The sequence below is a fragment of the Delphinapterus leucas genome, chromosome 20 (assembly GCF_059928025.1).
Source record: "Delphinapterus leucas isolate spDelLeu-1000000601 "Yukka" chromosome 20, BTC_Dleu_Yukka2, whole genome shotgun sequence".
NCBI lineage: Eukaryota > Metazoa > Chordata > Mammalia > Artiodactyla > Monodontidae > Delphinapterus > Delphinapterus leucas.
Genome location: NC_143148.1, coordinates 26,807,024 through 26,834,763, shown reverse-complemented (window position 1 = coordinate 26,834,763; position 27,740 = coordinate 26,807,024). Strand labels below are relative to the sequence as shown.

General features: G+C 54.8%; 1 protein-coding gene across 1 annotated transcript in view; it reads left to right on the top strand.

Moving 5' to 3' along the window:
• ZNF423 (zinc finger protein 423) overlaps window positions 1-27,740 on the top strand; it is a 222,523-nt gene that overhangs the window by 74,082 nt on the left and 120,701 nt on the right. The window contains exons 2-3 of the mRNA XM_022555198.3: window positions 9,675-12,889; window positions 19,756-19,840. Coding sequence (XP_022410906.1) covers window positions 9,675-12,889; window positions 19,756-19,840 — 3,300 coding nt within the window. The remainder of the gene's footprint in view (window positions 1-9,674; window positions 12,890-19,755; window positions 19,841-27,740) is intronic.

The following is a 27,740-nucleotide window of genomic DNA, read 5'->3' as shown; positions in this document are numbered from 1 at the left end:
TAAGCATGCTAGGTACCTTCTGCAACCCTCAGAGGTCCAGGCATATAGAGCAGACTCAACAAATATGCGCCGAGGGAAAGAACACAAGCCGGGAGATATCCAGCCGGAAGCTGGGATACCTACTCTCTGGCATTCCTCATTCCTGTACCCAGGGAAGCCATCACTAGTTGATCACAGACTCTTAGAGCTACAAAGCCTCTTAGAGACCAATTCATCAGATTCCCGCTCTCAAGAGTTGGGAAAATGAAAGAACAAGAGGGGATGGGTGTACTTGCCTCTCCATACATCCCTATGCTTATTCAGTGCCAGAATCTGAACCTAGTCCAGTAGTGATCTCATCCACTGTGGCTCATGGTACCACCCTCTGGGCTCAAAGTTCTACTCTCTGGCTTTGCCCTCTGAACTATCTTTTTTTTTTTTTCCTTTTTTAAATGGAAATTATCACATGTTTGCAGCTGAGTAATTTTATTAGCCTGTTTCCTGCCTTAGAATTTGTGGGGGGGGCGTTCCTCAGCCTTCTTCCATCTCCTTTTTGGTCCAAGCTGGCAGTGTTTCTGCTGGTATAAACTTTTCAAGAAGCTTGTGGGTCTCCTGTGTATGTCATGGGGGATCTACACCATTAGACAAGAGGTCCCTACATAGATTTTTTCCCTAGATAATCTGATCTCTACTTTTGGCTTCTTCTGGGATGGCTCCAGGGCAACGCCCCCAAATTTCTAGATGCTCTCTGGTTTGACATAGAGGATATGTGAGTCACATTCTTAATATCTTCAGAGAGTCTTTTGTGTGACTGAGTGTCCCAGCCTTTTGATTCTTCGGCGATATTAGCAAAATGTATAATCACACTCTCAGTCTCCCCCAGAGTGTGATTTGTTGATAGTGAACCTCTTAATTATAATGTCTTTTGCAATTCGGTTAGGCTGAGAATTTCCAAAATCATCAATCCCTGGTCCTTTTTGCTTAACAGTTCTTCTCTCAATCCACCTCTTTCCTCTCCACTACAAGCAGCAAGAAGAGAACAGGCCATGCCTTCAATATGTTGCTTGGAAACCCCCTCAGCTAAATATCCATTCTTATCTATCACCAGTCCTGTTTTCCACGTCACTGTGGGACATGATTCCCTGAAGCTTCCTGGCACCGTACAGCAAGTATCCCTTCCTCCCAGTTTCCAGTATCAAGTTCCTCATCTTCTAAGCCCTCGCCGTCAGCGCCTTTAATGTTCGTGTTTCTCTTATCCGTTTGTTTGTGACGATTTAGGTATTTTTTGTGGTGACTTAGGTTTTTTCTCAAACGTACCCCTTACTTCCTTTTGAGTCTTCACTAACAGAGTCAGTTTTTCTATGAATAATCTTTTAAAGGTAATAGAGGCTTTTTCTACCACACTCTTGAAAATTTTTCTAGTCACTGCCCACTGCCCAATTCCAAAGCCACTTCCGCACTTTTCAGGTATTTGTAATAACATCACCCCTCTCCTGGTACCGATATCTGTATTCGTTTCCTATTGCTGCTGTAACAAATTATCATGGACTTAACCGGCTTAAAACAAGAACAAATTATTATATTATAGTTCTGTAAATCAGAAGTCTGACATGGACCTCACTGGGCTAAAACCGCAGGGCTGTGTTCCTTTCTGAAGGCTCTGGAGAGAATCTGTTTTCATGCCTTTCCCATTTTTAGTCTGCCCACATTCCTTGGCTTGTGGCCCCCTTCCATCTTCGAAGCCAGCAATTGTATCACTCTGACTTCCTCTTTTGCCTCCCTCGTCTGCATTAAGGGCCCTTGTGATTACATTGGGCTCTCCCAGGTAATTTAGTATAATCTCTTTATCCGAAGGTCATCTAATTGGCATCCTTAATTCTATCTGCAACCTTAATTCACCTTTGCCACGTAATGTAACATATTCCTGGGTTCTGGGGATTAGGATATGAACGTCTTGTTGTGGGGGGGGGCATTACCTTGCCTACCACAAGCTCTGCACAGATTTTTTAAGCATCCTGCTCTGCCTGCCACCAAGTGAGGCAAGAGACCAGCTACATTCATTGGTGCTTGGCATCAGAGCCAGCCTCGGGTAATCCAGCCTGGTAAAGCCAGCCACCGACTCTGCCCACTTTGGGACATGCCTTTGTCTTTGTGGCGGGTGGGGTTATAAAGTATGAGGACCTCTTCTTGGCTGTCCTTGAGTTGTAGGGGTTGGCACTGAGCAGCTTCTGCAGTGGGGCAGGCCCTGAACCGGCACTCAGGGCCTGGAGAGGCAGTGTAGTCTAGTGGTTAGTGAGTGGATTTGGGGTGGCGGTAGTGGTACATTTGCCACTTGCTAACTCCATGTGCTCAGAAAGTTGCTTTCCTTCTTGGAGCCTCAGTTTGCACGGTTAGAAAGAAGGGGATGTAATAGCACCTACCTCATAGCGATATTGTGAGAATCAAACGAGAAAATGCTGGCAAAGGATCTGGTTTATAGAAAATGTTCCATAAGTAGTAACTACTGTGGTTTTTATGAGTTTAGTTCTGGATCTGTCTGCTCCTGCTATGTGGTCTCTGTTTCCCCGTCTGTGTTAAATAAGATGAGTGATGGCCCGTTAACTTCCTCTTGCCTCCCCTCCCCCTTGCACCGATCCTACATGTGTGCATATAACTGAGTTGCGGAGTATTCTGGGATGGATGGCCAGCTTTGTCACCTGGTAGGAGGTAAGGACCAGGGCAGGCACTCTTGTCGCCTTCTCGTCGGTGGGCCCCCCCTGGGCCTAGTTGGAGTCTGGATGAGTCCCTGGTAGGCATGTAGACAGTGAGGATGCCCCACCCAGCCGGGAGCTCTGGCCTGGCAGCCTCTGTCTCCTACTGGGCCTTCATACCGTGGGATCCAGGACCCCACTCTGGTCCAGGGGTTAACTGTGCTGGGCCTCTCAGGAAGCTCACACCACAGTTTACTGGAAGCAGCCCCAGGAAAAGGCCTCAGAGATTGCCCAGTCCAGCCATGTCACAGAGGCAGAAGCACTCCCACCCTCCCAGCAACAGAGTGGCCTCTGGGACCGAGTTCGTCACAGATCCAGGCTCCCCACAGATCCCTCTGCTGCACCAGGTTTACAGGGAGCACAGGGAGACAGATGGGTAGAGATTTGAAGTTTCCTAAGAAGAGATCAGCAATTCACCCAGATGTTGCTCCAGCTGAATTTGCATCATTTCATGTCTGGAAGCCACCTGTCTGGTTCTGGCTGCCTCTGTGGGAAGTGCAGTCAGTGGTGTGTCCTGAAGCACATTCATGTCTTGCAGCTTTTGTCACCTCGGGCTCTGGGGAGCATTGATCTGCCCTCCCAGGATGCCCGGGCTGCTTTGTGCCCACTTTGGGTGGACCTCACCATCAGCTGACCCTTATCCCTGGCTGGAGACCCCTCTCTAGACTACAACACAGCTCCACAGTACCTGTCAAATGCTGTTGTCTCTGCTTGAACAACAGGATTTTGGTGATCCTGCCCTAAAGCCTCCTTTTCAGAGGGGATGCACAGTTCCCTTCTTGAAAGAGAAAACCTGATGTTAAAAGCTTCTTCGCTAGCACTGGGAATCAGGAGACCTCCTCCTCCAATTTGCTCCCCGCTCTTTGAACATTCCACTTGTGCACTCCTCTGCTCGTGGCAGACATTAGCAATTGATTTCAGCACTCATTTCTTCTGAGCCCAGATAGGGCCTCAGAATCCTCCTGAACACAGTATTCGAGGTGACCACTAACAATTTACTGTCCCTGGAAGCTTTCTTCTCTCTCTGGGCCTCAGCTTCTTCCTCTATATCAAGCGGGATTGGCGTAGATGGTTCCTGAGTCTGGGGTCGGGCCACAGTTATTCCCATTCCTGGAATTCCCAACGGGGACAGAGGGGAGGCTCTACCTGGAGCACCGTAGAGCTTTGTCTTGTGGGGAGGGAACTTGCCTCCATAGCAATTTTCATTTTCCCATGGAATTGGGTGAATAGCAAGGAGACCTTCTGGGGCTTCGTGAGGAATCGTCGAGCCTTTTTGTGGCTATTATGGAAACAATCTGGATGATTGGAATATTGTCCAAAATGACTTTTATATTCACCCACAGGGGACTCTTGAGGCTCAAATTCCAACTTCCCATATTACGTGGAGGCAGCCGAGGGCCAGGTCTCCTGCTGGACTCTCTGTCCAGCGCTCTTTCCTCTGCCCCGGCGTGTCTCCCCCAGGCCCCTTGGTTGTCCCAAGTCTGCCTGCTGTGCATGGTCTGGACTATCCATGGGGCAGCGCCCAGGTGGGGTGCACTCGAGTGCACAGTACCCCACACTGGGGGCACTTGTGGACTTGGAAACTTCACTCCTGGGACCGCTCAGCTTTTGTCCCCTCTGGAGGCTTGTGGTCATTTTTATTCACTTGAATGGACCTGCCCATCCCAGGGATGTCCTAGAAACCTGGAGCTGCCTGGGCATTGGCTGTTTACACCTTCCCCCTCACTGTTCTTTTCAGAGCCGTTTATTCCTCTAGCACAACTTCAGTGACAGAGGGCTCCCTCCCTCCTCAGCCTGTGCCCCTCGCTGCAGGAAGGTCCCCCTTTCCGCTCACTCCTCTGGGCCTGTGGGCTAGCTACTCTCTCTCCTGCATCCAGGTGCTTCCTCGGCAGCCCCGACCTTGATTCTCTGTGACTGGAGGGGCGTGGAGCTGAGGGTCCCAGCCATCCTGGGTGGCGGCCACTCTGCTCTGCCCAGACAAGGTGTGTCTGAGGCCACGTTGTCACGGCTGTGGCCTCAGCCTGTGGAATTCACCAAGTGTGGCCATGTGAGCTTGGGGTCCACCTGACTCTTTCTGCCGCTGATGTGTCCCGAAGCCCAGTTAATGTTCTTTTTTCTACATAATTGAGTTTTTATCGAAATTCCTCCCCTCTTTTATGCCTATTTTCATTCTCTTCCTGCAGCAGACTGCAAAAGCCCCATATAACCCATTTCCTATCAGGCCTTTTTTCAGGATTAGTCCTTTGTTTTGTTGTTTTTTTTTTGCGGTACGCAGGCCTCTCACTGTTGTGACCTCTCCCGTTGCGGAGCACAGGCTCCGGACGCGCAGGCTCAGCGGCCATGGCTCACGGGCCCAGCCGCTCCGCGGCATGTGGGATCTTCCCAGACCAGGGCATGAACCCGTGTCCCCTGCATTGGCAGGCGGACTCTCAACCACTGCGCCACCAGGGAAGCCCCAGGATTAATCCTTTTTAAATGACTTTAATTTCCTTTTTGAAAGTGATTTTTCTATTTATTTTGTTATATTTCTTTTTACTCATTCTAGCGGGAGGGGGAGGCCAAGGATCTGGCATTAGTCACTGGGTTTCCCTCTTGATATTCTCATGTGACAGTGCTCCCTCCCAAAGGAGAGAGGCAGGGTAGCATGGTGCGTGAAAGCACCGACTCAGAACCAACTAACTGGGTTTGAATCCTGGCTCTCCTGCCTGCAAGCTGTGTGGCTTTAGGCAAGTTACTCAGCCTCTCTGTGCCTCAGTTTTCTCACCTGATCAGGGAAATATTAAATAATAATAATAGTGCCTATCTCATTGGGCTGTTGACAGGACTGAATGAGTTAACACATGTAAAGCTTTTAAAAGAGTGCCTGGCACATAGTAGACTCTATCAAAGCATTCACTTGGACATGAAAAGGTGGTTGGTCGAGCTGGACTTTCCTTGAAACTACCTTCTCCCTGAGTTCTGAAACATTCAAGTTGAAGGGGACCTTGGGGTTGCCTTCATCCTGTTTCTGCACCCCTTCCCTTTCTGCACATCTGCCTGAGGGTGTGTGCTGCACCGGCTGCACTGTGTGACGTCTAACAGTCAGCATGAGGGGAGTGTTGCCGCTGTAAGAAAAGGACCCCCCCTTCATCTGCCGACCTCCCTGCCCATCCATCCTGAGTGTGCTGGCCCCAGTCGTCTCTCCAGTCTGCTCCTAGAAGAGTAAGCTAAGTGCCCCCCAAACAAAATGCATTTGGAGGAGATGGGGCGGCAGCAGTCAAGGTTAAACGTTGTTAAGGTAAAAGGCTTTAAACAGGGCAATCTGAGTTGGGTCTTTATTTGTCAACATGCCCATTTCCCCTGATTGGATCTTTTCAGTTTAAGGAGCCTTATTTTCGTTTCAATTCAGATGATTATAATCTCAGCAGTTGCTCAGTTTGTTGTTCCCAGAATAATGTGCTTTGCTTTAGTTTTGAGACTTGTTTGCAGAAAAATAAAGCCAGCCAGGCGGCCCCGCAATGAACCTCAGGGACTGTGGTGCTGGGGCAGGTTGCTTCTTCTCCTCAAAGATTGGGTGGGGTTGCAGGTGGAGCAGGGTGAGAGTAGACCCCACAGTCCTGGTCAAACACAACTGGGGCATCCGGCTGTGTGACTCAGGGCAAGTTACTCACCTTGCCGAGCCTCAGCCTCCTCATCTCAAAAATGGGATGTTACCAATGGGAGGATGAAAAGAGATTAATTGTGGTAATAGAAGCACTTAGCACAGTGCGGGCACTTGGGACGTGCTGACTAGATGTAGCTGCTAATTTTATTAGCACTAGTGGTACTCATTTGTGCTAATTATTATTACTGGCCAAATAGTGATTTTGTTTGTCAGTTTTATTGAAGTATAATTTGCATATCATAACATTCATTTGTTTTAAGTGAGCAGTTCAGTGACTTTTAAGTAAATTCACAGAGCTGTGCAGTCCTCCCCGCAATCCAGCTTTCAGGCATTTCCATGATCTCAGAAGGATGCCTCTTGCCCATTTGCAGTCAATCCCTGCTCCCTCCTCTGGCCTCAGGCAATCACTAATCTGCTTTCTGTCTCTACAGATGTGCCTGGTCTGGACAGTTCATGTAAATGGAATAAGAGTGCTTCTTCACATTGCGTGTTCTCATCCTCCCCTCACAACACGTCCCTGTTTGCAGATGTGTGAGCTGACTCTGGGTGTTTAGAGGAACGCTTGTGGGGTGGACAGATGAATGGCGGAGCAGGGTTCGAGTGCACGTGTCTGCTCCCATCCTCAGACAACGTGAATGAAAGACGTGTCCGGGCTTGGTCTTTCTGGCAAGGCATCTTCCTTGCCCCCCGCCACCCATGAACTGGCCTGTCTTCCATTTGTCGGCCCTGCGAGCTCCAGCCAGCCTCTGTACCTCCCGGGCCTCGGGGGCCCCTCCCTGCAATGCAGACGATGGGCCATTCTGGTGGTCCTGTCAGGGCTCAAAGGAGAGGCAGCCCCTGACTGCATGGGAGCTTGACACGGGGGTCCCTCTCCTGGTCTCACCTACTCAGGTGTAGTCTTGTACGACTGACCTGTGTCAAGGGGCCTGACTGTGGACAGGCCTGGTGCTGTCCTTCCCTGGGGGACGTCACTGTGGTTGTGCCTCAGTTTCCTCATCTGTACAGTGGGAGGGGCCCTGGTTCCCGCCTCCTTCGTGGTTAGAACAGCCCTTAGCAGAGGTACACAGGAAGGGCTCTGTGGCAGCTTGCGTGAGTCTGAGCTAAGACATCAAAATAATAAAAAGCTGGTGGAGCCCGGCCAGGGGGTGGGGGCCGAGCACATCCCTCAGCTGCCCCAGCTCCAGCCGTCTCCTCCCTTGGGTCCCTTTGTCTGCACCCCGCGTAGCCCAGCTGGCAAGAGCTGGGAATTACCCGGCAGGGGCCGGGGCGCCTCCCGCCGCATCTCATCTGAGGAGCTGGCAGCCCCGCGTCCTTCCCATCCGAAGGCCCTGTAATGTGAGGCTCCCAGGGGAGTGGGCGCCCTCACTTTGGGAGGCACCCTGCTCTGGGTTGGGTGACTGGGCTTCAGAGGCAGGGAGGCTGCTGGGAGATGCAGGACTCTGGGCCGGGAGCTTTGGAGAGTGGCATCCTTCCAGGCAGAGCTCTGCCAGCGGTGCCAGCTGGGGTCAGGCAGATCTTCACACGGTCGGGGCCAGAGGCCCCGGGCGGGCACCAGGGTGGTGCGTGGACCCTAGGAGCAGGCTCTGAGTGACCCCGAAAGACCCTTTAGCCGGCCTTGCTTGTCTCTCCAAGTCTTGGGGTTGGCAGCTGTGAGAGCCTGGGGGTGTGGGGCCCCCGGTCTGAGCCGTGCCTCCGTGACGGTGTGTGTGTCTGTGTCTGCCGGTGAGTGCGTGTGTGTTCAAGCTTGTGTGTGCATGTGGGAGTGATTGCAGGGGAATGGATATGTTTGTGTGTGTGTGAGAGTATGTGACTGTGTGTGACTGTGTGTGGGTAAGAGTGTGTGTATGACTGCATGTGTGTGAGCGTGTGTTGGTGTGTTGGAGTTCACATGTGAGTTGTGGGAGTGACGTGTGACCTGTGTGTGTGTGTGTTTATGCATGCAGGTGTGTGTGCCGGTGCCTGCCCAGCCTCGGAATGTGGTCCCCATGCCTTTCCCTTCTAGAGGGTCTCGGCTGCCTCTGGCCAAGAATTTCTGGGTTCCACCTGTGAGGTGGACTTTCCGAAGACTAAGCTGGCTTGGCTGCGGGCCGGGGAGGCGGGGGCCGTGGTCTGTTTCCTTGGGGGTTAGAAGAGCAAGGTCAGTGCAGTCGAGTCTGAGCTTTTGTTTGTCTCTCCCCTGCCCGTAGCAGCCTGCGGTCCGTTTCATTCATTATTAAGTCTTAAATCCACCCAACACGAAACTTGAGCCATGGAATTCACTCCCTGCTCAGGCTGGCTCCGTTCAACCCCCGCCGTGTCTTGGGAAACTTCACTGGTTTAATTTGCTGTGTCCGGTTTGCCTTTGTTTTTTTCCAGAAATGGCCAACCCCTAGTGCGGGGGTGGCCCCTGTCCCTGGGGAGGGCGGGCCACATAGGGTGTCCGTGGAGGCCCCGTCCGCACACGCCACAGGGGATTTAAGGGCCCACTAGGCTCTGAGATCTGTGGCTATCTGGGTCCTGGCCCCATCTCTGATCACCACGCCGTCAGGCCATCACCCAGGGTCCTGAGCGAACTTGGGGCAAATCCAGGGGTGGAGGGGGAACAAAGGAAACGACCGCCCTTGGGATGGTTTGGGCTGGGAACCCTGCAGCCCCTTCTCAAGTGCCCCTCGTTTACGCCCGTGTGTGCTCTCGGGGCTGACACCATGTGCCTGTGACTTCCGCCTCATATGTCTGTGTGTACCTGCAGCAGCAGTTCCAGCTTTATCAGTCCCCCCTTCCCCACGGAATGTGGTGTGGCCGAATTCATTAAAATGCATTTTATTTTCTTGCAGAGTTTTGCTTACGTCCCATTGCACCAGTGGGATTTCCCCCACAGACTAGGGGTTGGAGGGGGAGTCAACCCCTGTGTCTTGATCAAGTGATGGGACTTACCTCCTTTGGGCCTATGGGACTGATGGTCTCTGAGGACATTTCAGGTGACTTTTTTCCCAGGCTGCATCCCCCCCCCACTCCCCATCAGGGAAGTGACTGAGACCTCACCTCCTGTTGGGGGGGCTGGGTGCTGCATCCAGTGAGGTCCAGGAAGGTGTTGCCCAGGGGAGAGGCACGTCCCCTGCTTATCCTGCCACCCTTCTTCCACCCTCTCTGCAGACTGGAAGGCCCGCATGTCCACTTGTTTCCGGCCCCCCAGACTCCCCCCCGCCCCGACTCCCCCTGCAGCAGTTGGCCAGCTGCACAGCCTCAGCCCGCGAGCTTTTCTGTCCTTGTCTCTCGCGGCCCTGGGAATCGCCTCTAATCTCTCTTCTGCCTTCGCTCTGCAGATGGCGACGACGACCCGCAGCTCTCCTGGGTGGCCTCGTCTCCCTCCAGCAAGGATGTTGCGTCACCCACGCAGATGATCGGAGATGGGTGTGACCTGGGCCTGGGTGAGGAGGAAGGGGGCACGGGCCTGCCGTACCCTTGCCAGTTCTGCGACAAGTCCTTCATCCGCCTGAGCTACTTGAAGAGGCACGAGCAGATCCACAGCGACAAGCTGCCGTTCAAGTGCACCTACTGCAGCCGCCTCTTCAAGCACAAGAGGAGCCGCGACCGGCACATCAAGCTGCACACGGGCGACAAGAAGTACCACTGTCACGAGTGCGAGGCGGCCTTCTCCCGCAGCGACCACCTGAAGATCCACCTGAAGACCCACAGCTCCAGCAAGCCCTTCAAGTGCACCGTGTGCAAGCGCGGCTTCTCCTCCACCAGCTCGCTGCAGAGCCACATGCAGGCCCACAAGAAGAACAAGGAGCACCTGGCCAAGTCGGAGAAGGAGGCCAAGAAGGACGACTTCATGTGCGACTACTGCGAGGACACCTTCAGCCAGACTGAGGAGCTGGAGAAGCACGTGCTCACCCGCCACCCCCAGCTCTCCGAGAAGGCCGACCTGCAGTGCATCCACTGCCCCGAGGTCTTCGTCGACGAGAACGCGCTGCTTGCCCACATCCACCAAGCCCACGCCAACCAGAAACACAAGTGCCCCATGTGCCCCGAGCAGTTCTCCTCGGTGGAGGGCGTCTACTGCCACCTGGACAGCCACCGGCAGCCCGACTCCAGCAACCACAGCGTCAGCCCTGACCCCGTGCTGGGCAGCGTGGCCTCCATGAGCAGCGCCACTCCAGACTCCAGCGCCTCCGTGGAGCGAGGCTCCACGCCGGACTCCACCTTGAAGCCACTGCGGGGCCAGAAGAAGATGCGGGATGACGGGCAGGGCTGGTCCAAGGTGGTCTACAGCTGCCCCTATTGCTCCAAGCGGGACTTTAACAGCCTGGCCGTGCTGGAGATCCACCTGAAGACCATCCACGCGGATAAGCCACAGCAGAGCCACACGTGTCAGATCTGCCTAGACTCCATGCCCACCCTCTACAACCTCAATGAGCACGTCCGCAAGCTGCACAAGAACCACGCCTACCCCGTGATGCAGTTCAGTAACATCTCCGCCTTCCACTGCAACTACTGCCCCGAGATGTTTGCCGACATCAACAGCCTGCAGGAGCACATCCGCGTCTCCCACTGCGGCCCCAACTCCAACCCGCCCGACGGCAGTAACGCCTTCTTCTGCAACCAGTGCTCCATGGGATTCCTGACCGAGTCCTCCCTCACCGAGCACATCCAGCAGGCCCACTGCAGCGTCGGCAGCGCCAAGCTGGAGTCCCCGGTCGTGCAGCCTGCGCAGTCCTTCATGGAGGTCTATTCCTGCCCTTACTGCACCAACTCGCCCATCTTCGGCTCCATCCTGAAGCTCACCAAGCACATCAAGGAGAACCACAAGAACATCCCGCTGGCCCACAGCAAGAAGTCCAAGGCGGAGCAGAGCCCGGTCTCATCTGACGTGGAGGTGTCGTCCCCGAAGCGGCAGCGGCTTTCGGTGAGCGCCAACTCCATCTCCAACGGCGAGTATCCCTGTAATCAGTGCGACCTCAAGTTCTCCAACTTCGAGAGCTTCCAGACCCACCTGAAGCTGCACCTGGAGCTGCTGCTGCGCAAGCAGGCGTGCCCCCAGTGCAAGGAGGACTTCGACTCCCAGGAATCCCTCCTGCAGCACCTGACGGTGCACTACATGACCACGTCGACCCACTACGTGTGCGAGAGCTGCGACAAGCAGTTCTCCTCGGTGGACGACCTGCAGAAGCACCTGCTGGACATGCACACCTTCGTGCTCTACCACTGCACCCTGTGTCAGGAGGTCTTTGACTCCAAGGTGTCCATCCAGGTGCACCTGGCGGTGAAGCACAGCAACGAGAAGAAGATGTACCGCTGCACGGCCTGCAACTGGGACTTCCGCAAGGAGGCCGACCTGCAGGTGCACGTCAAACACAGCCACCTGGGCAACCCGGCCAAGGCACACAAGTGCATCTTCTGCGGGGAGACCTTCAGCACCGAGGTGGAGCTGCAGTGCCACATCACCACGCACAGCAAGAAGTACAACTGCAAGTTCTGCAGCAAGGCCTTCCACGCCATCATCCTGCTGGAGAAGCACCTGCGGGAGAAGCACTGCGTGTTTGACGCGGCCACCGAGAACGGCACGGCCAACGGGGTGCCCCCGGCTACCGCCAAGAAGGCCGAGCCGGCCGACCTGCAGGGCATGCTGCTGAAGAACCCCGAGGCGCCCAACAGCCACGAGGCGAGCGAGGATGACGTGGACGCGTCAGAACCCATGTACGGCTGCGATATCTGCGGGGCGGCCTACACCATGGAGGTGCTGCTGCAGAACCACAGGCTGCGGGACCACAACATCCGGCCAGGTGAGGACGACGGCTCCCGGAAGAAGGCTGAGTTCATCAAGGGCAGCCACAAGTGCAACGTGTGCTCACGGACTTTCTTCTCGGAGAATGGCCTCCGGGAGCACCTGCAGACGCACCGGGGCCCTGCCAAGCACTACATGTGCCCCATCTGTGGCGAGCGCTTCCCCTCGCTGCTGACGCTCACCGAGCACAAGGTGACCCACAGCAAGAGCCTGGACACGGGCACCTGCCGCATCTGCAAGATGCCCCTGCAGAGCGAGGAGGAGTTCATCGAGCACTGCCAGATGCACCCCGACCTGCGCAACTCCCTCACAGGCTTCCGCTGTGTGGTCTGCATGCAGACGGTCACCTCCACGCTCGAGCTCAAGATCCATGGCACCTTCCACATGCAGAAGCTGGCGGGCAGCTCGGCTGCGTCCTCCCCCAACGGCCAGGGGCTGCAGAAGCTGTACAAGTGTGCCCTGTGCCTCAAAGAGTTTCGCAGCAAGCAGGACCTGGTGAAGCTCGACGTCAACGGGCTCCCCTATGGCCTCTGCGCCGGCTGCATGGCCCGCAGCTCCAACGGACAGGTGGGTGGCCTGGCCCCGCCCGAGCCTGCCGACCGGCCCTGCGCTGGCCTCCGCTGCCCCGAGTGCAGCGTCAAGTTCGAGAGTGCCGAGGACCTGGAGAGCCACATGCAGGTGGACCACCGTGACCTCACTCCAGAGACCAGTGGGCCCCGGAAAGGCGCCCAGACGTCGCCAGTGCCCCGGGTAAGTGCAGCCCACCCGAGCCTGGACCTTGCTCCTTGGGGCTCCGCTCATGCCCAGAGGAGCCCCCGTGCTGAGCTCTGTGTTGCCCGGTGGCGTTCCCTCTAGTAGCCCAGAGAAGCAGCGCCGTTGTGCAGCGGTTAAGCACATCTGATTGCGGCAGACTCTGAGTTCAAACCCCAGTGTCACCATTTCCCTTCCTGTGTGACATGGCATTTATCTTCCTGGACCTCGTTTGCCAAGGGCTCGTCTGTAAAATGGGAATAATAATTGTCTCGACTTCACAGAATCGTTATGAGGGGCCCGTGGCATAATGTAGATAAAAGGCTGGTGCGGTGAGCGCTTCCTCAGTGTTCATGGTCGTCTTGGTCGTTGATCGCGGAGTGGACTTATTCACACACTTATTGGGTCTTCTTGGGCAAGTGACTCTGTTCTTTAGGCTTTAGATTTAGGAATGCTTTGACAATTTATGGAGATAATGTACACATAAAGGGCCTGGAACCCGGCACTTAGGGCCCAGTCACGCTAGCAGTTATCACCAGCTGGTACTATTACCATCAACGGCATCACTATAGTCAGTGCAGTTGCTGGTGCGTGGAAGGCCCTAGGAGTGTTTCCCGTTACTGTTATCGTTGATGACTGACTGATGATTGATCAAAATTGTCCTGTGCCCCCTTTATTTTGGGGGTGCCTGGCAGCTAAGGAGAGTCAGAAGCGGTCCCTGCCTTGGGGGCTACCAGGTCAGGGGGAGCCGCAGGCCCATAACCGGTGGGTTTTGATGAGGCAGGGGAAGTCTGAGCTACTGGAGGGTCCACATGGGCCCTGGGAATGGTGACCAAGGGGCACCTGCCAGTGGGCCTGGAGGCTGCATGACCCTCAGGTGTCAGAACGGGCCCGGGGGTTCCCATCAAGTCTGTGTTGTCTGTTTCCAGACCGAGGAGATGCCAAGCAGATCTCGGGGGTATCTTTCCCTGGAGGGCCACTGCTGGTACCACTGGCAGGGGGGCAGGATTTGGGGAAGGGCCACCTGCCACAGGGTTCCTGCTGGAAGACAGGGATGTCTGCTGAGGGTGTTTCACTGTGGGATCAGAACCGGGGCCCGGAACTCCGGGATTTTGAGGGGGAGAGAGAGTGAGAGAGAAGGATGGCGGGAGAGGCTGAAGGGAGACTCTGCAGTGGGGGCCCCTAAGGGGTCTCCTGGCCAGCTCCCCACAGAGGCCAGCGAGCCAGAGGCCCTGACCAAGATCACCCAGCTGCAGAGGGAAACGTCTGAATGAGGATAGAGCTGTGTGTCCAGCTGGGGCCTGAGGCCTCTCCTCAAAGCCCCGTCTGTAGCAGAGAGCTCCTTTTAGAGGTGATTGATGGGTTGATTAAATTTGTCCTGAGCGCCCATTATTTCTGGTGTGTCTGGCAGCCAAGGAGGGTCAGAAATGGACCACTTTCTTAAGGCCTTATGACTGAGCAAAGCCTTCTAGGTAAGGGTCCAGCGGTCACCCTTCAGAGGTCCTGAGCACAGTGCGGTCACGGCTGCCCAGCTCTGTCCCCCTGAGCCTCAGCTTGCTGCCAGCCAGTGTGGGTGGATTGGGGAGGATTTGGGCCCTGGAGTCAGATGGCCTGCATTAAAATCTCCCCCTTCCAGTACCCACTTATGATTTGACCTCTCTGGGCTTCGGTCCTCACCTGTAAAGCCAGAGGGTAATAATAGTACCACTAGTAATAGCAATTGCAATAGTGTCTACGTCCAAAGGTGGCATCACCTGGGAGGGACCGGGGGGGTCGTTCTGCTTTTCTAACCAGGCTCTGCTCTGGTTGGCCGGCGCGTGTTCCTGCTCAGTTGTCAAATACTGTGACTGTCTCCCTGCTGACCTCAGTGTTTTGCCCTGAGGATTAAATGAGTAAAGACGTGCTGGGCACGTAGCAACCATCACTTGTTATTTTCCCGTTTATAATCACACCTCACATTTATTGAGGAATAAGGATGTACCAGGCACATCCAGGCACTTTCTGTCTATTTAATCCTTACAACACTCACTTTACAGATGAGGAAAAGGAGGCAAGGAGCAATTAGGTAGTTTGCTGTGAGCCCTGCAGTTTAAAGAAGCAGAGAAGGGATTAGAGCCCAGGTGGTGCCCCAGCCCGAGCTCTTGACCAGCCCTTCAGCCAGCGCCTCTGGAGCCCATCCTAGTTGCAAGGGTGGGGTCCAGGGTGGTCAGCCCGGTGCTCATGCGGTGGGACAGTGTGGCACGGCCGGGCCCCTGCATACCCTTCTCCCAGGTGCGCTCCAGCCCCATCCCTGCCCACACTGGGGCTCCTGCCGGCCATGGGGCTGCTTCTAGCGTCCCCAGAGCCTTTGGCTATTGAAGGCTGGATCCTGTATCAAGTACTACTTCGTAAAACCCCTACTGTGTGGGCACCCACTCTTATACTGTTTCCATGGCAACACCCTGGACCTTTGCCATGACCTTGGCTTTGGTACAGAGGGGGCCCAGACTCAGAATGGTGGAGCCACGTACCCGAGGATGCACAGCTGTGCGTGGGAGTGCGGAACTACGAACCCGAGGGGGCTTGTTTTCTGGGAGCCTAGAAGGCCTTCCTCTCCCTGTTCCTGGTCTTGTGAGAGAGAAGGGAGCGTGAACTCACATCTAGAGGCCTGGGCAGATGGGCCATTTGCAGAAAGGAGCTAGACAAAGCCCGGGTACCTCCCCAGCGGAGGCACAGCCTCTGGGGCCTCGCCCCCTGCCTGGGCACGCCTGGGGGCAGGGGCCCAGCTGTCTGTTCGCCCACCCCTCCCTCCCCCAGGGCTCACGCATACAAGAGCAGACTCTGGGGGCTGCACAGGGGCTTGGGGGCTGGCAGGCTGGGACCCTCGGGAGTGTATCCATAGCAACCAGCTCTCTGAGGACTGGGTTCCCATGGGGCCGAGGCTGCTGTTGGCTGGAGCGAAGCGGTGAGGTTTCCGCCTCCCCCTCTGTTTACGGGTAATAACAACATCACCCCAATTCCAGCCCCTTGTGGGCAGACCCTGGCCCTCATCGACTCACCAGATTACCACGGTGCCCCGTCCGGCGTGGGGTGGGGAGGTAGACTGGGTGCTTTCACACTCCATCTTCCTGCAGGGTAAACAGACTGCCAGGTTCACGGGCTTGTTCAGGTGACAGCTTTCCGTCACCCAGAGCAGGGCTGTGTGGGGTGGTCTTGGCATGGAGCCAAGAACGGCAGCTCAGACAGTGGCTCTGGTGGGCGCCTGCCTGGGGTCCAGTCCCAGCTCTCCTGATCACCGGCGCTACGCTTTGACCAAATGATTTAGCCTCTTGACACTCCACTTTCTCCATCCCTAAAGTGGAGCTTGCAGAGTCATTGTGAGTAATTCAGAAGAGACGGTGCCTGCACATAGTAGGCTCATAGTAGGTGCTCAGTAAATGTGAGTTGCGATCATGATTCAGCGGGAATTCAGCGGCCGTGGCTGTCTTTCCCCTGTTCTTCCCTTTCCCTCTCCACACCCTCAAGCATGTTCTCTTCCTGCCCCGGGACCCTCTGGGGTTGCTCGGGCCATGCTGGGGAAGGCAGCCCTGGCTTAGGTGCCAGGGTTCAGCTTTGGCTCTCCTGGGCTGGGCCCCGGGGAAGGCGCTTATGCAGAGGAGGTGCTTTGAATGCCAAGTTCTATTTTTCTGTGATTACGTCTCCTAGCGGGGGCTGAACCTGCAGAGGAGGATGGGGTCTTTGGGGGATAGCAAGAGGGAGATGGACCCAGAGGAGGTGTTGAGGTGCGGATGGGGGGCAGCAGGAGGTAGACAGAGTGAGAGTCCTCGCCTGTTCTCCCCGTGCTGTGTTCCACAGCCTGGCCTGGGTGCCTGCTCCTGCAGACCCTGGACATCCCTGGTCTCACATGCAAGGCCCAAAGGGCCATCTTTGGGTGGGGGCATATGGGTATACATGTGCCTTAGTGAGTGTTGGTGCTGGTGAACCTGTGTGTGTGCACGCCCGACTGTGAATGTGCGTGTGTATACCTATGAGTCTACATGTGTGTCCACAAGGGTCAGTGCACACCCTTGTGCCAAAAGCTGCTTGTGCATCCGTGGGTGCATTGGGGAGTGATGGGTGTGATGGCTGTCAGGGTTCCAGGGAGAGAACTGAAAGCGTGTGTGTTACTGGGGATGCTCCGTGAACTCGTGGTCCATGAGGATGTCTCCACTTCTCTGGGGGTGTTGCACTTACGTGTCTGTGTTACAGGGAGCAAGTGGGTTGTGGTGTGTAGGGGTTGTGGGTGTGTGTGAGGGTCTTGCGTGTTGGTGGTGAGTTGGGGCAAGGTATGTAGGATGTTTGCAAGTCTGTGTGTATATCCTCACATGCGTGTCCATGCCTGCGCATACGTGCTCTGTGTGTGCGTGTGAACACCCAGGCTCTTTGGTCAGCAGCTCTTGTGACCACTCCCCTGGGATTCCCCGGGAGCCTGTTGCCCCACGAGGCAGGGCCCAGTCCTCTTCCTGCCACTGAGGGGGGACATTTGGGGGTATGCTGTCGTCCTGTCCAGGCAGGCTCCCGGTGATTTATCTTTCAAGCACAGTGAACCTACTTCATTCATCTGCCCCGCGGAGGAATAGCACTTGGATCATGAACTGCCCCCCCCGCACTGGTCTGGACTAGCCGTGGCCGTGGCCTTGGCCGTGGCCTCTAGAGACTTCCAGCCAAGGAGGTGGGGGGCACAGTCTCCCTTGTCCAGCAGGCTCCTCTGGGCTTCCTCCACGTGGAGCTTCCTGGGGCGTGCTTCATTCTTGCCTTGACCATTCACTCATTCATTCATTCATTCAGTCAGTCATCCATTTAAGCATCAAGGACTCATACTTGCCAGGCAGAGTGGGTGAGGGACACATGTGAGAGGGAATGAATGATTTTGATGGTGGAGAAGCCCAGGGTCCATGTGCTCCATGAGCACAGACGAGGAGCTGAGCCGAGGCTTTGCGACTGTGCCCCTCAGAAGACTTCAGTCCCTGCTGTCTCTTCTGGCCTGAAATCTCCTCTGCCTGTTGTGAGGCTCCCCTGTTCTGTTCCCCGAGACTCACCCATTATTCCCGGGTGTTTCCGTGCTGAATGCCTGCTTCCGGGCCCAACGCTGTGGCTGTTCTGAGGACATACTGAACGCCCAGGTCTCCCGAAGCACTGGGAGCAAGGCCCTCTGGTCTTATCAGTACGGGCCCTGGAGCCCCAGCGGGGACCCTGCCTGGAGCCCGGAGCTCCCAGCACCAGCTGGTCCAGTTGTTTCTCCATTCCTTTATTCAACAGTCTCTCAGCAGCAGTAGGAATCATGATGAAAGTTCAGTGCTTATTAGGCACTCGCTCTGGGCTGGGCCCTGTGTTGGGTGGTGGGGATCCAGGATCCCTAGTCACCGTGGGATGACTTCTCTTTGTCCCTTCTGCCCTCATAGAGGGCGTGGCACGTGTTATTTCCCAACTTTGCTCATTTGTTCCACAGATGCTTCCTAAGCACGCAGTCCTTTCTGGGACCCCACAGGTGGACAGAACGCGTCCTGGCCCTCTGGGTGCTCACACTGCAGTGCGAGCAAACAAATCAATTGGCCACGACAAATCGTATGCGGAGCATCTAGGTGCTTTCTGCATAAGCTCAGGGGCCCGGGCAGATCCTAAACTCACTCTGGGGTGGGAAGAAAAGGCTTCCCAGAAGAGGTGCCATTTGAACAGAGTCCTCAAGGACGGAGAGGGTATTCCAGGTGGAGGAAACGGCATAGACAAAAGCCCGGAGGTGAGACCAGGCCCTTCAGAAGAACTGCAGGTTCGGGTGGGGCTGAGGTGGGGCTGCGACAGCTGAGCCCTCTGGTGGTTCGTCCTGGCTGCATCGTTGAGGGTTGGGTCTCAGTGCTCAGCCAAGAAATCCAGAGTCTTGCCCTGTTTTCCAGAGGTCGAGGGAGGCCCCATCATCCCAGGACCCAAAGTAGTCTTCAAAAAACTTAGATACTTTGAATTCCCACACCACCCCTCCCTCTTCATAAAAACGCACAGCCACAGCCCTTCCCCCACTCAGGCAACACACCTGTCCACAGTGGGCTGGTTTCACACTGAAGCTCCACTCTTTGGAACCAGTCTTCGAGAAGCTTTGAAACTTTTCATGTTCTCCATTTTTCTGCCCCCCTCCCCACAAAAGCGGTTGGTAATAGCTCCCCGTGTGTGGAAGCCAGCTGTAGGATCACCCGGGGCCTTGTGTGTCTAGGGCAGATGAGGGATTCTTCGTTCAGAACCCCTGAGTGTCAGGGCTGATGGAAGCAGTCTCCCCTGCTTGGCCACTTGGTTCTTAGGGTAGGTAAATAGATGAGAGAGTAGTTGGATGGGTGCAAAGAGAGATGAATGGATGGATGGATGGATGGATGATTGGATGGTTGGATGGATGGGCGGCTAGATGAATGAATGGGTGTGTGTGTGTGTGTTTAGATGGATGGATGGGTAGACAGGGGGTGGGTAGACAGTGATGGGTAGACAGATGGATGAACAGACGGATGGATGGATGAGTGGATGCAGCAGGCATAGATGGGTGGAAGATGGGTAGATGGATTTGAGCATACCCCAAGCAGAACAGCCTGCCTCAGCTTCCTTTCTGTGGTTCTGCTGTGTGCCCTCACCTTGGGATGGGGCAGGGTCGAGCAGAGGAGCAGCTCCCTTGCAGTGGAGCCTGTCCCCACGTCCCCAGGCTGAATCTGAGTTGGATGCAGAGGCAGGTGGGAAGAGAATGGCCTGGAGAGAACTGGGAGTGGATCAGAGCCATTCTGGGAAGTCTTGAGCCATGGCCTCCAGGAACTTTTGCTTTCTGCTCTGTTCTGCAGCCTGGCTGTCTAATTCCTTTCCTTTTGGTTTTCAAACAGAAGAAGACGTACCAGTGCATCAAGTGTCAGATGACCTTCGAGAACGAGAGAGAGATCCAAATCCACGTTGCCAACCACATGATTGGTAAGCATGCGTTTCCTCCCACCTGTGCTGCGGCCGCTCCTCGGGGTTGAAATGTTTGGTTCCAATCATCATTTCACTGGCTTGTAGCTCAAAGGATAGAGTCACTGCTGCTGTTTCTGCGACGTTTCAAATGGGACTAAAAACGTGAGAACTGGAGCACTTTCTCCGCCCGAACCTTCTTTTCGCGTGGCTCCACTCCCATTGCAGTCCAGCTTTTGACAGTCTCTTCCATTTCCCAGCATAAATTTCCCTCCATTTCTGAAATGAAGTGCTTTCCAGTTGTCAAGCACTCAGGGGCAATTACGCTTCAATTTCGTATGTCATGGCATCAAATAGATTTAACTGCTCACGTTTCCCCACTAAACGTGGGGAATTCCTCAGGCACATTGTCAAAACAGAATGCTTACAGAGTTATTCCGCTGCTTTTCCCATTCCTCTTCAAGCGGTCTTGGACTTTGGGAAATTCAGCCTTTAAAGAAGGGAGCTTTCCAAGTCCCATCGTGTTCCCACTTGGCCCGAGGGATGGAGGGAAGCCTTGAGGTCTTACTTGCCTTCTGTGGGTGGCTGTGGTCTCCCTGGTGGCTAGGGAGGCCCTTGCTATAAGAGAGGGCACAGCGGATTTCTGGTGGCATGGGGCTAGCCCAGGGGGTGGGTTTGGCAGTGAGGGCCTCGAGAACTTCTGGAATTTTGGTGCCCTGGGTCTTTGGCGGAAGCGTGATCACCTTCTCCAAGACTCCCGCAGTCTGAGTGATGAAAGATCAGGCCTGGGTTGAGCATCCCGACCCTGACCTTCTCTCCATTTTTCTGCCTCTCATATGTTCTCATTAGAGTCTTAGCAACAGCCATGCCAACAGAGTGCTGTTTCACAAAACCCTTGACTGCGTACATTAAAAAAAGGTCCACTGAAATGTCCACCTCAGTGGATCCTCACGAACTGAGCACACTTGGGTAACCAACACCCAGGTGAAGAAGCAGACCATTCCTGCATCCCAGAAACCCCCCTCGGCCCCCTCCAGCCCCTTCCCCCACCAACAAAAGGGCCTCAGCATCGTGATGCTAACACCATAGGTTACTTGTGGTCGTTTTGCGTTTTATGTAGATGAGATCACACCGTCTCTGCTCACGTGTGTCTGGTGCCTTCTGCTTGTTCATATTAGCGCCTGTGGTTGGACATTGCCCCTTCTCACGGGTGTATGATGTTCCATTGTGTGAACGCGTCACCATTTATCAGTTCTTGATACACATGCTGATGGGCATCTGGGTAGTTTCCTTTGTGGAATTGTTTCAAATACTGTGCTGCTGTGACCATTCTTGTATGGGTCGTTGGTGGACACGCACATGCGGTTTTGATGGGAATGTCTCTCCGACTGCAATTGGTGGGTCACAGGATACGAGTGGGCTCCCCTTCAGTAGATACAGATGAATACAATTCCAAAGCGGTCGGTTGTATGAAGTCTCCCTCCCACCTCAGCCTGTGAGAGTTGTTCCACATCTGTGCCATCATCCACATTGTACATAATAAGGCCCTTCTTCAGTGGAGCTGCAGTCCCCTGGTCCCCGCCAGCTGCTGCTCAGTGAGTTTGGGTACCTAGCGTCCCAGTGACTCGGGGCAGGTCCCCTGAAGGCGCTGAGCACAACTGGGTGCCTGGTGGGGCTCCCTCAATGACGAGGGGACCTGAGAAGCACGGGAGGGGCAGGGGACCCTGGGAATTCAGCCCGACGGGAAGACTGGTGACTTTTTAGTTCCTTCTGTGAGAGGCCCCTGCTGAAGTAGAAGAAGGAAACTACTCTGTCCGTCACTGGCTGCTGAGCGCGCTTTCACGGCAGTGTCAGGGAGGTGAAGGCGAAGATATCTAAAAATGTTTGCTTTTGTAGCAGGTGTTAATGTGCGCTCTTGTTTGTAAGTACGAAGGTCGAGAGGCTGGCTAATTGGACCACGGTGATTTCAAAGGTGTTCCTCCCCGCCTCCTTTCTCCCTTCCACCTTTCCTTTTGCGCAGCACCTGGAAGCTGTGTGTCCACAGGTGGAAGGCGAGGGCTTGCTCTTAACTGGAGTGGTGGAAGATGTGAAAGGAGGATTTGATTGGCACTTGGGTCTCTGTGTGAGCAGAGGGTGGGGCTCCTGCAAGAAGTCCCGGCTGGTGGCTGGAAAGGGCCCCTCACCAGGCTCGCTTGGCAGTGCTGTGAGCTGGCCTGTTCTCAGGATGCACGGGGTATGGGGACCTGGAGAGCAGGCAGCAAGGAGCTGTTGGTCTCAGAGCCTGAGCGTCCAGGCAAGACGTTTATGCAGCTGCACGAGGTCTCACATGCAGGCCCTTGGCTCGGGCTAGGGACCTGCTGGAGCTACACCTCCGGTGGCAGGGCTGTATCTCCTCTCACTCTGCCCTGCCCCCCTCACCTGCCCTTCCTTCCCTCACCTCATCACCTCCATCAACCAAAGAACGTTGAGCACGTGCTGCATGTAGAGACCTGGGGTGGTCCCTGTGGGTGATAGAGGGTGAAGGGGACATGGCCCCTGCCCTCAGAGACCTCACAGCATCCCGTAGAAGACACCACAGCACCACTCTGCAGTGGCGGGAGGTCACACTGGGTGAGGATGCTAACAGCTGCCGTGGACTGAGCCCCACCACAGGCCGGGTACTTATGTAGCTTCTAGCTCTCCACCTCACAGAGGAGGTTTAATGACTTACCCAAGTTCTTCCAGCCAGGAAATAGCAGAGCCAGGGTCTGAATAAAAACCAGACTCCCTCCACTGTGTGTGGCTCCCTCCACAGTGTGTGGCTCCCTCCACTGTGTGTGGCTCCCTCCACTGTGTGTGGCTCCCCTGCCAGGGCCTGTGGCGGACGAGACCCAGCCCTGCCCTCAGGGGTCTCCTGTCCACGGGGGAGGCTGATGGGCATCCAGTAAGCACAGTGTAGTGAGGTTGGTGCTTCCGGAACAGGGACTGCTGGATCCAAATAAGTCCGTCAGGAAGGCCTGGGCATTGAAGGCTAAGGAGGCGTTTTCTCTGTGGTTTAGGGCCATCCCTGGCAAAGGGAGCAGCTTAGCAATGAAGGACAGTTGCTAGAGAACAGGGCCCTCGGAGAGCTGATTGTAAGGAAGAAGCAGGTCCCTGAAGGATGTGTTGTGGTTAGGCTTAGAAGGTGGAAAGCAGCATCTGTGGGAGGACTGCGGGGTGAGCAAAGCTCAGAGTCAGGGGCAGAGGAGGTGACTGGGGAATGGACGAGCCCGACTTGACTAGGATGGAGGCATCACACGTTGTAATGTCATGGGCAGTGAGGGTGGGGAGGTGGCTTGGGGCCGGACCATGGAGGGCCTTGAAGGCCAGGTTAAGGGATTCGGGTTTGGACTTGACCCTGTAGGCTGGGGTCCAAATCTGGGGGCCCCTTGGTGGGTGTTTTATTTGGTTTCCCTTGAGAAACCAGGAGAGGTGGCAGCCATGGCCCATATTCCCACACAGCACGGTTGATGGGAGCTGGGCAGCAGCTGGAGCCACAGGCCCCACCAGTCCCTGTTGTGAGTTGGGGGGATGCTTTGCTCATTTGTGGCCCCCGCCTGGCCCCTCTGGGCACCTGAGTGTACAACCTTGGGCTTACACACTAGGGAGCCATTGAAGGTTTTGGAGCAGAGTATGGCCTGGTTGTAGCTGGGTGCTTTGGGGAGATTAATCTGGGTGCAGTGTTGAGGGGGAAGAAAATGGGATGAGAGGGCACGGTATGGACAACTAAGTGGGAAGGTATCAGAACAAGTTTTAATAGAAATCCTTGAGAAAGTAAGCCAACGAACAGAAAACAATAGTTAAATTCGACAGAAGAAAAATAATGGATCTGATGAAGATGCTTATCGAATTTAAGATGTCTAGAGACTGGAACTTAATGGAACAATTCTAGGACAAATAATACTTGGGAGAAGTTAATATCTGATGGAATGTTTGCTTTGTTTATTGTCTGTATGCCTTTAAAAAATAAACTCGTTATGCAAAAAAAAAAAGCAAAAAAAACAGAGACCTGCCCCGTCTGGTCCAGAGGTGAGGGAATGAGGCAGGGAGGGAAGGGAGGAGGGAGGTGATGGAACTTATATTTGGCCTGTGCTGTGTGCCTATTGGCCCTGGTGGCTTGGGGAAGGTGGCGGGAGTGACTGTGGGAGGTGTGAATGGAAGAGAAGCAGGTGCGCGAGCTCTGGCTGGGGGCTGGCGCTGCAGCCCCGGTAGACACTGTCCAGTGTCCCTGTGGACAGCTTCCCCTGCTAAATGGCCCGAGCCCAGAGTGGCTGCCTGGAGCTGACGGGGGTAGAAGCCCCCCTTAGTGGCACCGAGGGTACTCGGCAGATAGACGTGACGCCGTTCAGCTTGGTGGCGTTCTCATAAACTCGGGGCACTGGGGGTCTGAGGCAGGCCTCCCCAGGGACCTGGACTGTGGGAGCCCACCCCCGGGGGATGCTAAACTGACCTTTTTATAGCGGGTTGCGGGGGGTGCCTCATCGTGGCTTTGCAGCCTCCAAACCCCGGGAATTACGATGACTCAGGGACACGTCTCCTTGGAAACATTTTCCCAGCACCCCGCTCCTGGCTGCCGCTGGTGAGGGCGTGATTTGGAGCTGATCGAAAGGCAAGGGTCTTTTGAAACTTTTCAGTGGCGGGGTCTCCTTTGAAATCCCCCCTCCCCACAGACAATGAGACCCCCCTTCTCTAGGCTTCCCCCAGCTTTTGAAATGGTTTTAGACACTCCCTCCCTGAGCAGACACATCAAAAACTTGGAGCAGTCCACAGTTCTGTTCTGTGACCTCCTGTGGGGACGACCTGGCTCCACCCAGCTGCCCCTTCCTCACCTCCCCCTGTGCCTCTCTCCCCCGAGATCCCCCCCCCGCGCCCCACTCCCCGACACCCTGGAAAATGCCTCTGCGGGAGGCCCCCGCCTTGGGCTCCCCGGGGCCTGCTGAGCGAGAGCTGAGGAAGGCTTGTGGGGGGCCTGGCCCAGAGACAGAGCCCCCCGATGGCTGGAGGATGAGCATCTCCCAATGTGTGTTGGGCATGTTCTGTACAAGACATGAACAGCTCCCCCAGGGCCCTTGGGGCCTCAGAGCCCCGGGAAGCTAGTCCGCCTGCTCTCTCCTCATCTCCTCATCCACTCGCAGACCTCTCCCCTCCCGGTCTCTGTCAGGCCGATGGCTGGACGAGGGGTCTGAGAACTTGTCCTTGAAATAACGAACTTGCTATGACCCAGGTTGGCCCCAAGGGAGTGACTCAGCCTCTGGGCCCTGGTGTCCTAACTCAGGGCTTCACAGGCCCCTGGGGGGAGCCCCGAGGAGGGGCAGAGCTGGGAAGGGACAGTCCTTGGGGGAACTTGTCAGGCACGTTTGCCCTCCGTGTCCTTGGAAAGTGGCTGTGGACCCTCTGGCAGGCAGCCAGGCCAGAGCTGGTCCCGTCCCGGTGGGGCATTAGTCATTCTGAAGATGTTATTTTCTTGGTCACGTCAGCCTCTTTCCCTGGGTGCCTCTTAAGGCCTGGGCTTTGCTGTCAGCAGTGAAGAAATGGGGGGCATTTGGAAGATCAGCCTCTCCCACCTCCTGCTCAGGCCTTTAAAATGCCCCCCATGCTAGGCGGGTGGTCCTTGTCTGTCTTCCTGGTACTGTGGCAGGATGGGCCCTGGTCCATCTAGAGGGGAAGGGTCTGCTCAGGGTGTGTGTGTCTGTGTGTGTGTGTGTGTGTGTGTGTGTGTGTGTGTGTGTTGGAGAGAGAGGGAGGTTTTCTGCCTTCTAAGTTTTTAAGAAGCACATCCCAGGAGACATGTTGAAACCCACCTTTCAGACCAGGTACCCCCTCTTTCTGAGGCTGTTTCCACACCCAGGACCCTTGCTGAAGACCTGGCCTGCAGTATTTTTGGAGAGGAAGGAAGGTCTGGTGTGGAAATCAGTGTTTCGCCCTCACACCAGGGAAATCCAAAACCCTCAAATATGACTGAAGAGAAAAACACGTGAAAAGGAAAAGGAAAAGGAAAAAAAAGGTTCCTGTGTCTTTCTGTTGGGAACACATCTTGCTGAGCAGGGCTGTGCTAGCTCTTTTGTGGTGCTTTTGATTCAGGTAACACCAGACACCCAAAACATCTGTCTAACCTTAATATGTGATAAAACTGTCTCCCTCTGCCCCCAGAGATCACGTTTCAAGTTCTGGGACTGTTCTGTCAGGATAACAAGCTTGTACAGAGAGCCTATCATCTAATTCTTTCTTCTTCTTCTCCCCCTCCCCTCTCTCCTCCTTCTCTTCCTCCTTCTTTATCCCCCAGGTAGGGCACAGTCACTTCCCTCCTTAACAGCCCCCATGGGTGAGAGAACTCACTTTCCCTGACTTTGAATCTCATTGGTTGGTTTAAGGAGGCTGTTGATCAAGTACTTTGGTCTATGAAGAATCCATCATTTCTGGATTTTAAAATAGTGGAAATTTTCTCATTTTGATCGATTTCATCCTTTTTTTAAGGCCCTCCATAGGTGGGTTTCTTTGAATAGTAACCTCAGTTCAGTAAAAGTGATTGAGATCCTCAGTGAGGAACCACTAGCCAAGTTGGGAAGGGGGTAACCTGAAAGGGTAAGTTAATATCATGTCACTAAGTCTAAGATATAGAAGCTCAAAGGACAGGCATGTTGCCCAATCTGGGCATTCCAGGAAAGCTTTCAGGAGGAGGTGACACCTAATCAGGCTCATAGAAGGTGGAAGGTAAGGTGGGAGGGGCCTTCCAGGCAGGGAAAATAGCATAATCCAGTTCATAGAGAAGAAGCCCGTGTAGTTTGTGGGGAAATTGTAGACAATTCGGTATCACTACAGAATAAATTTTGAGGCAGGAGTTAGGTGGGTCACAGAAAAGGCTGCAGTAGAGTAGGTGAGAGAAGATGAGGATATTGGTTAGGAGGGTGTGGCTTGGAGAAACACCTGAGAGGCAAAACCAGCAGGATTTGGGAATTGAATGGAAATGGGAAGTAAGAGAAGTTAGGAATGACTCCAAGGTCCCAGGCGACCAGGTTCTGAGTGACAGGTAGAAGATGATACCATGCCTGAAGAAGAGCTATTGGGGGTTAGCAAAGAAGATGGTGATTCCAGTAAGGATCGTTAACATCTAACAGGACTTACTAAGTATCAGGCCCTGTTGTCAATATCTACATGTGTTATCACATTTAACCCCGCGACAGCTTATGAGAGGGGCATTGTTATTCTCCCCATTTTGTACATGGGGAATTGAGGGGATGTGTCCAATGTCAGTAAGTTGCAGGTGGGGGATTTGAACTCAGGCAGTGTGATTTCAGAGCCTGGAATCTTCTTAACTCCTACACCTGGAGGCCCATCACACTTAGTTAGCTTGAGTTTGTTGGCAATTTGGCCTTGCAGGAGCTGCCTGTGGCCTATCTGAATGTTGGTGTCTGGCCAGCAGTTGGCCGCATGGGCGGGGAGCTCAGGAGGAAGGCCTTGGCTGAAGGAGAGGTTTGAAGGCCTCAGCACAGATGGTGAGGCAGCTGGGAGAAGGGAGGGGCATGAGGAACGTGGGGTCATCTATACCCAGACAGCAAAGTGCTTCTGGGCAGCAGTGTGAGGGGCCACAGAGAGGCCCGTGGAGGCAGGCTGAATGGGGTCTGCTGGACTGTCCTGAGGATGAGCATCGTCAGTGAAATCAGACGGAGGAACAAGTTGAGGAGAGGTGGGGAGACCAGCAGTGTAGACTTGAATTTCCAGGTTCCAGACTGGGAAGGAAGGGCAGAAAACAGGAGCCGAGGGGTCCAAGGGTCAGAGGAAGCTTTTGCATTTTGAAGAGGGAAAGACCAGAGTATGTTTCTAGGCTAAGAGGAGAGAGCCAGCAGGGAGCAGAGAAAGGATGGAGAGGAGGTAGCAATGGAGGCAGTCCTGGAGGGTCAGGGCC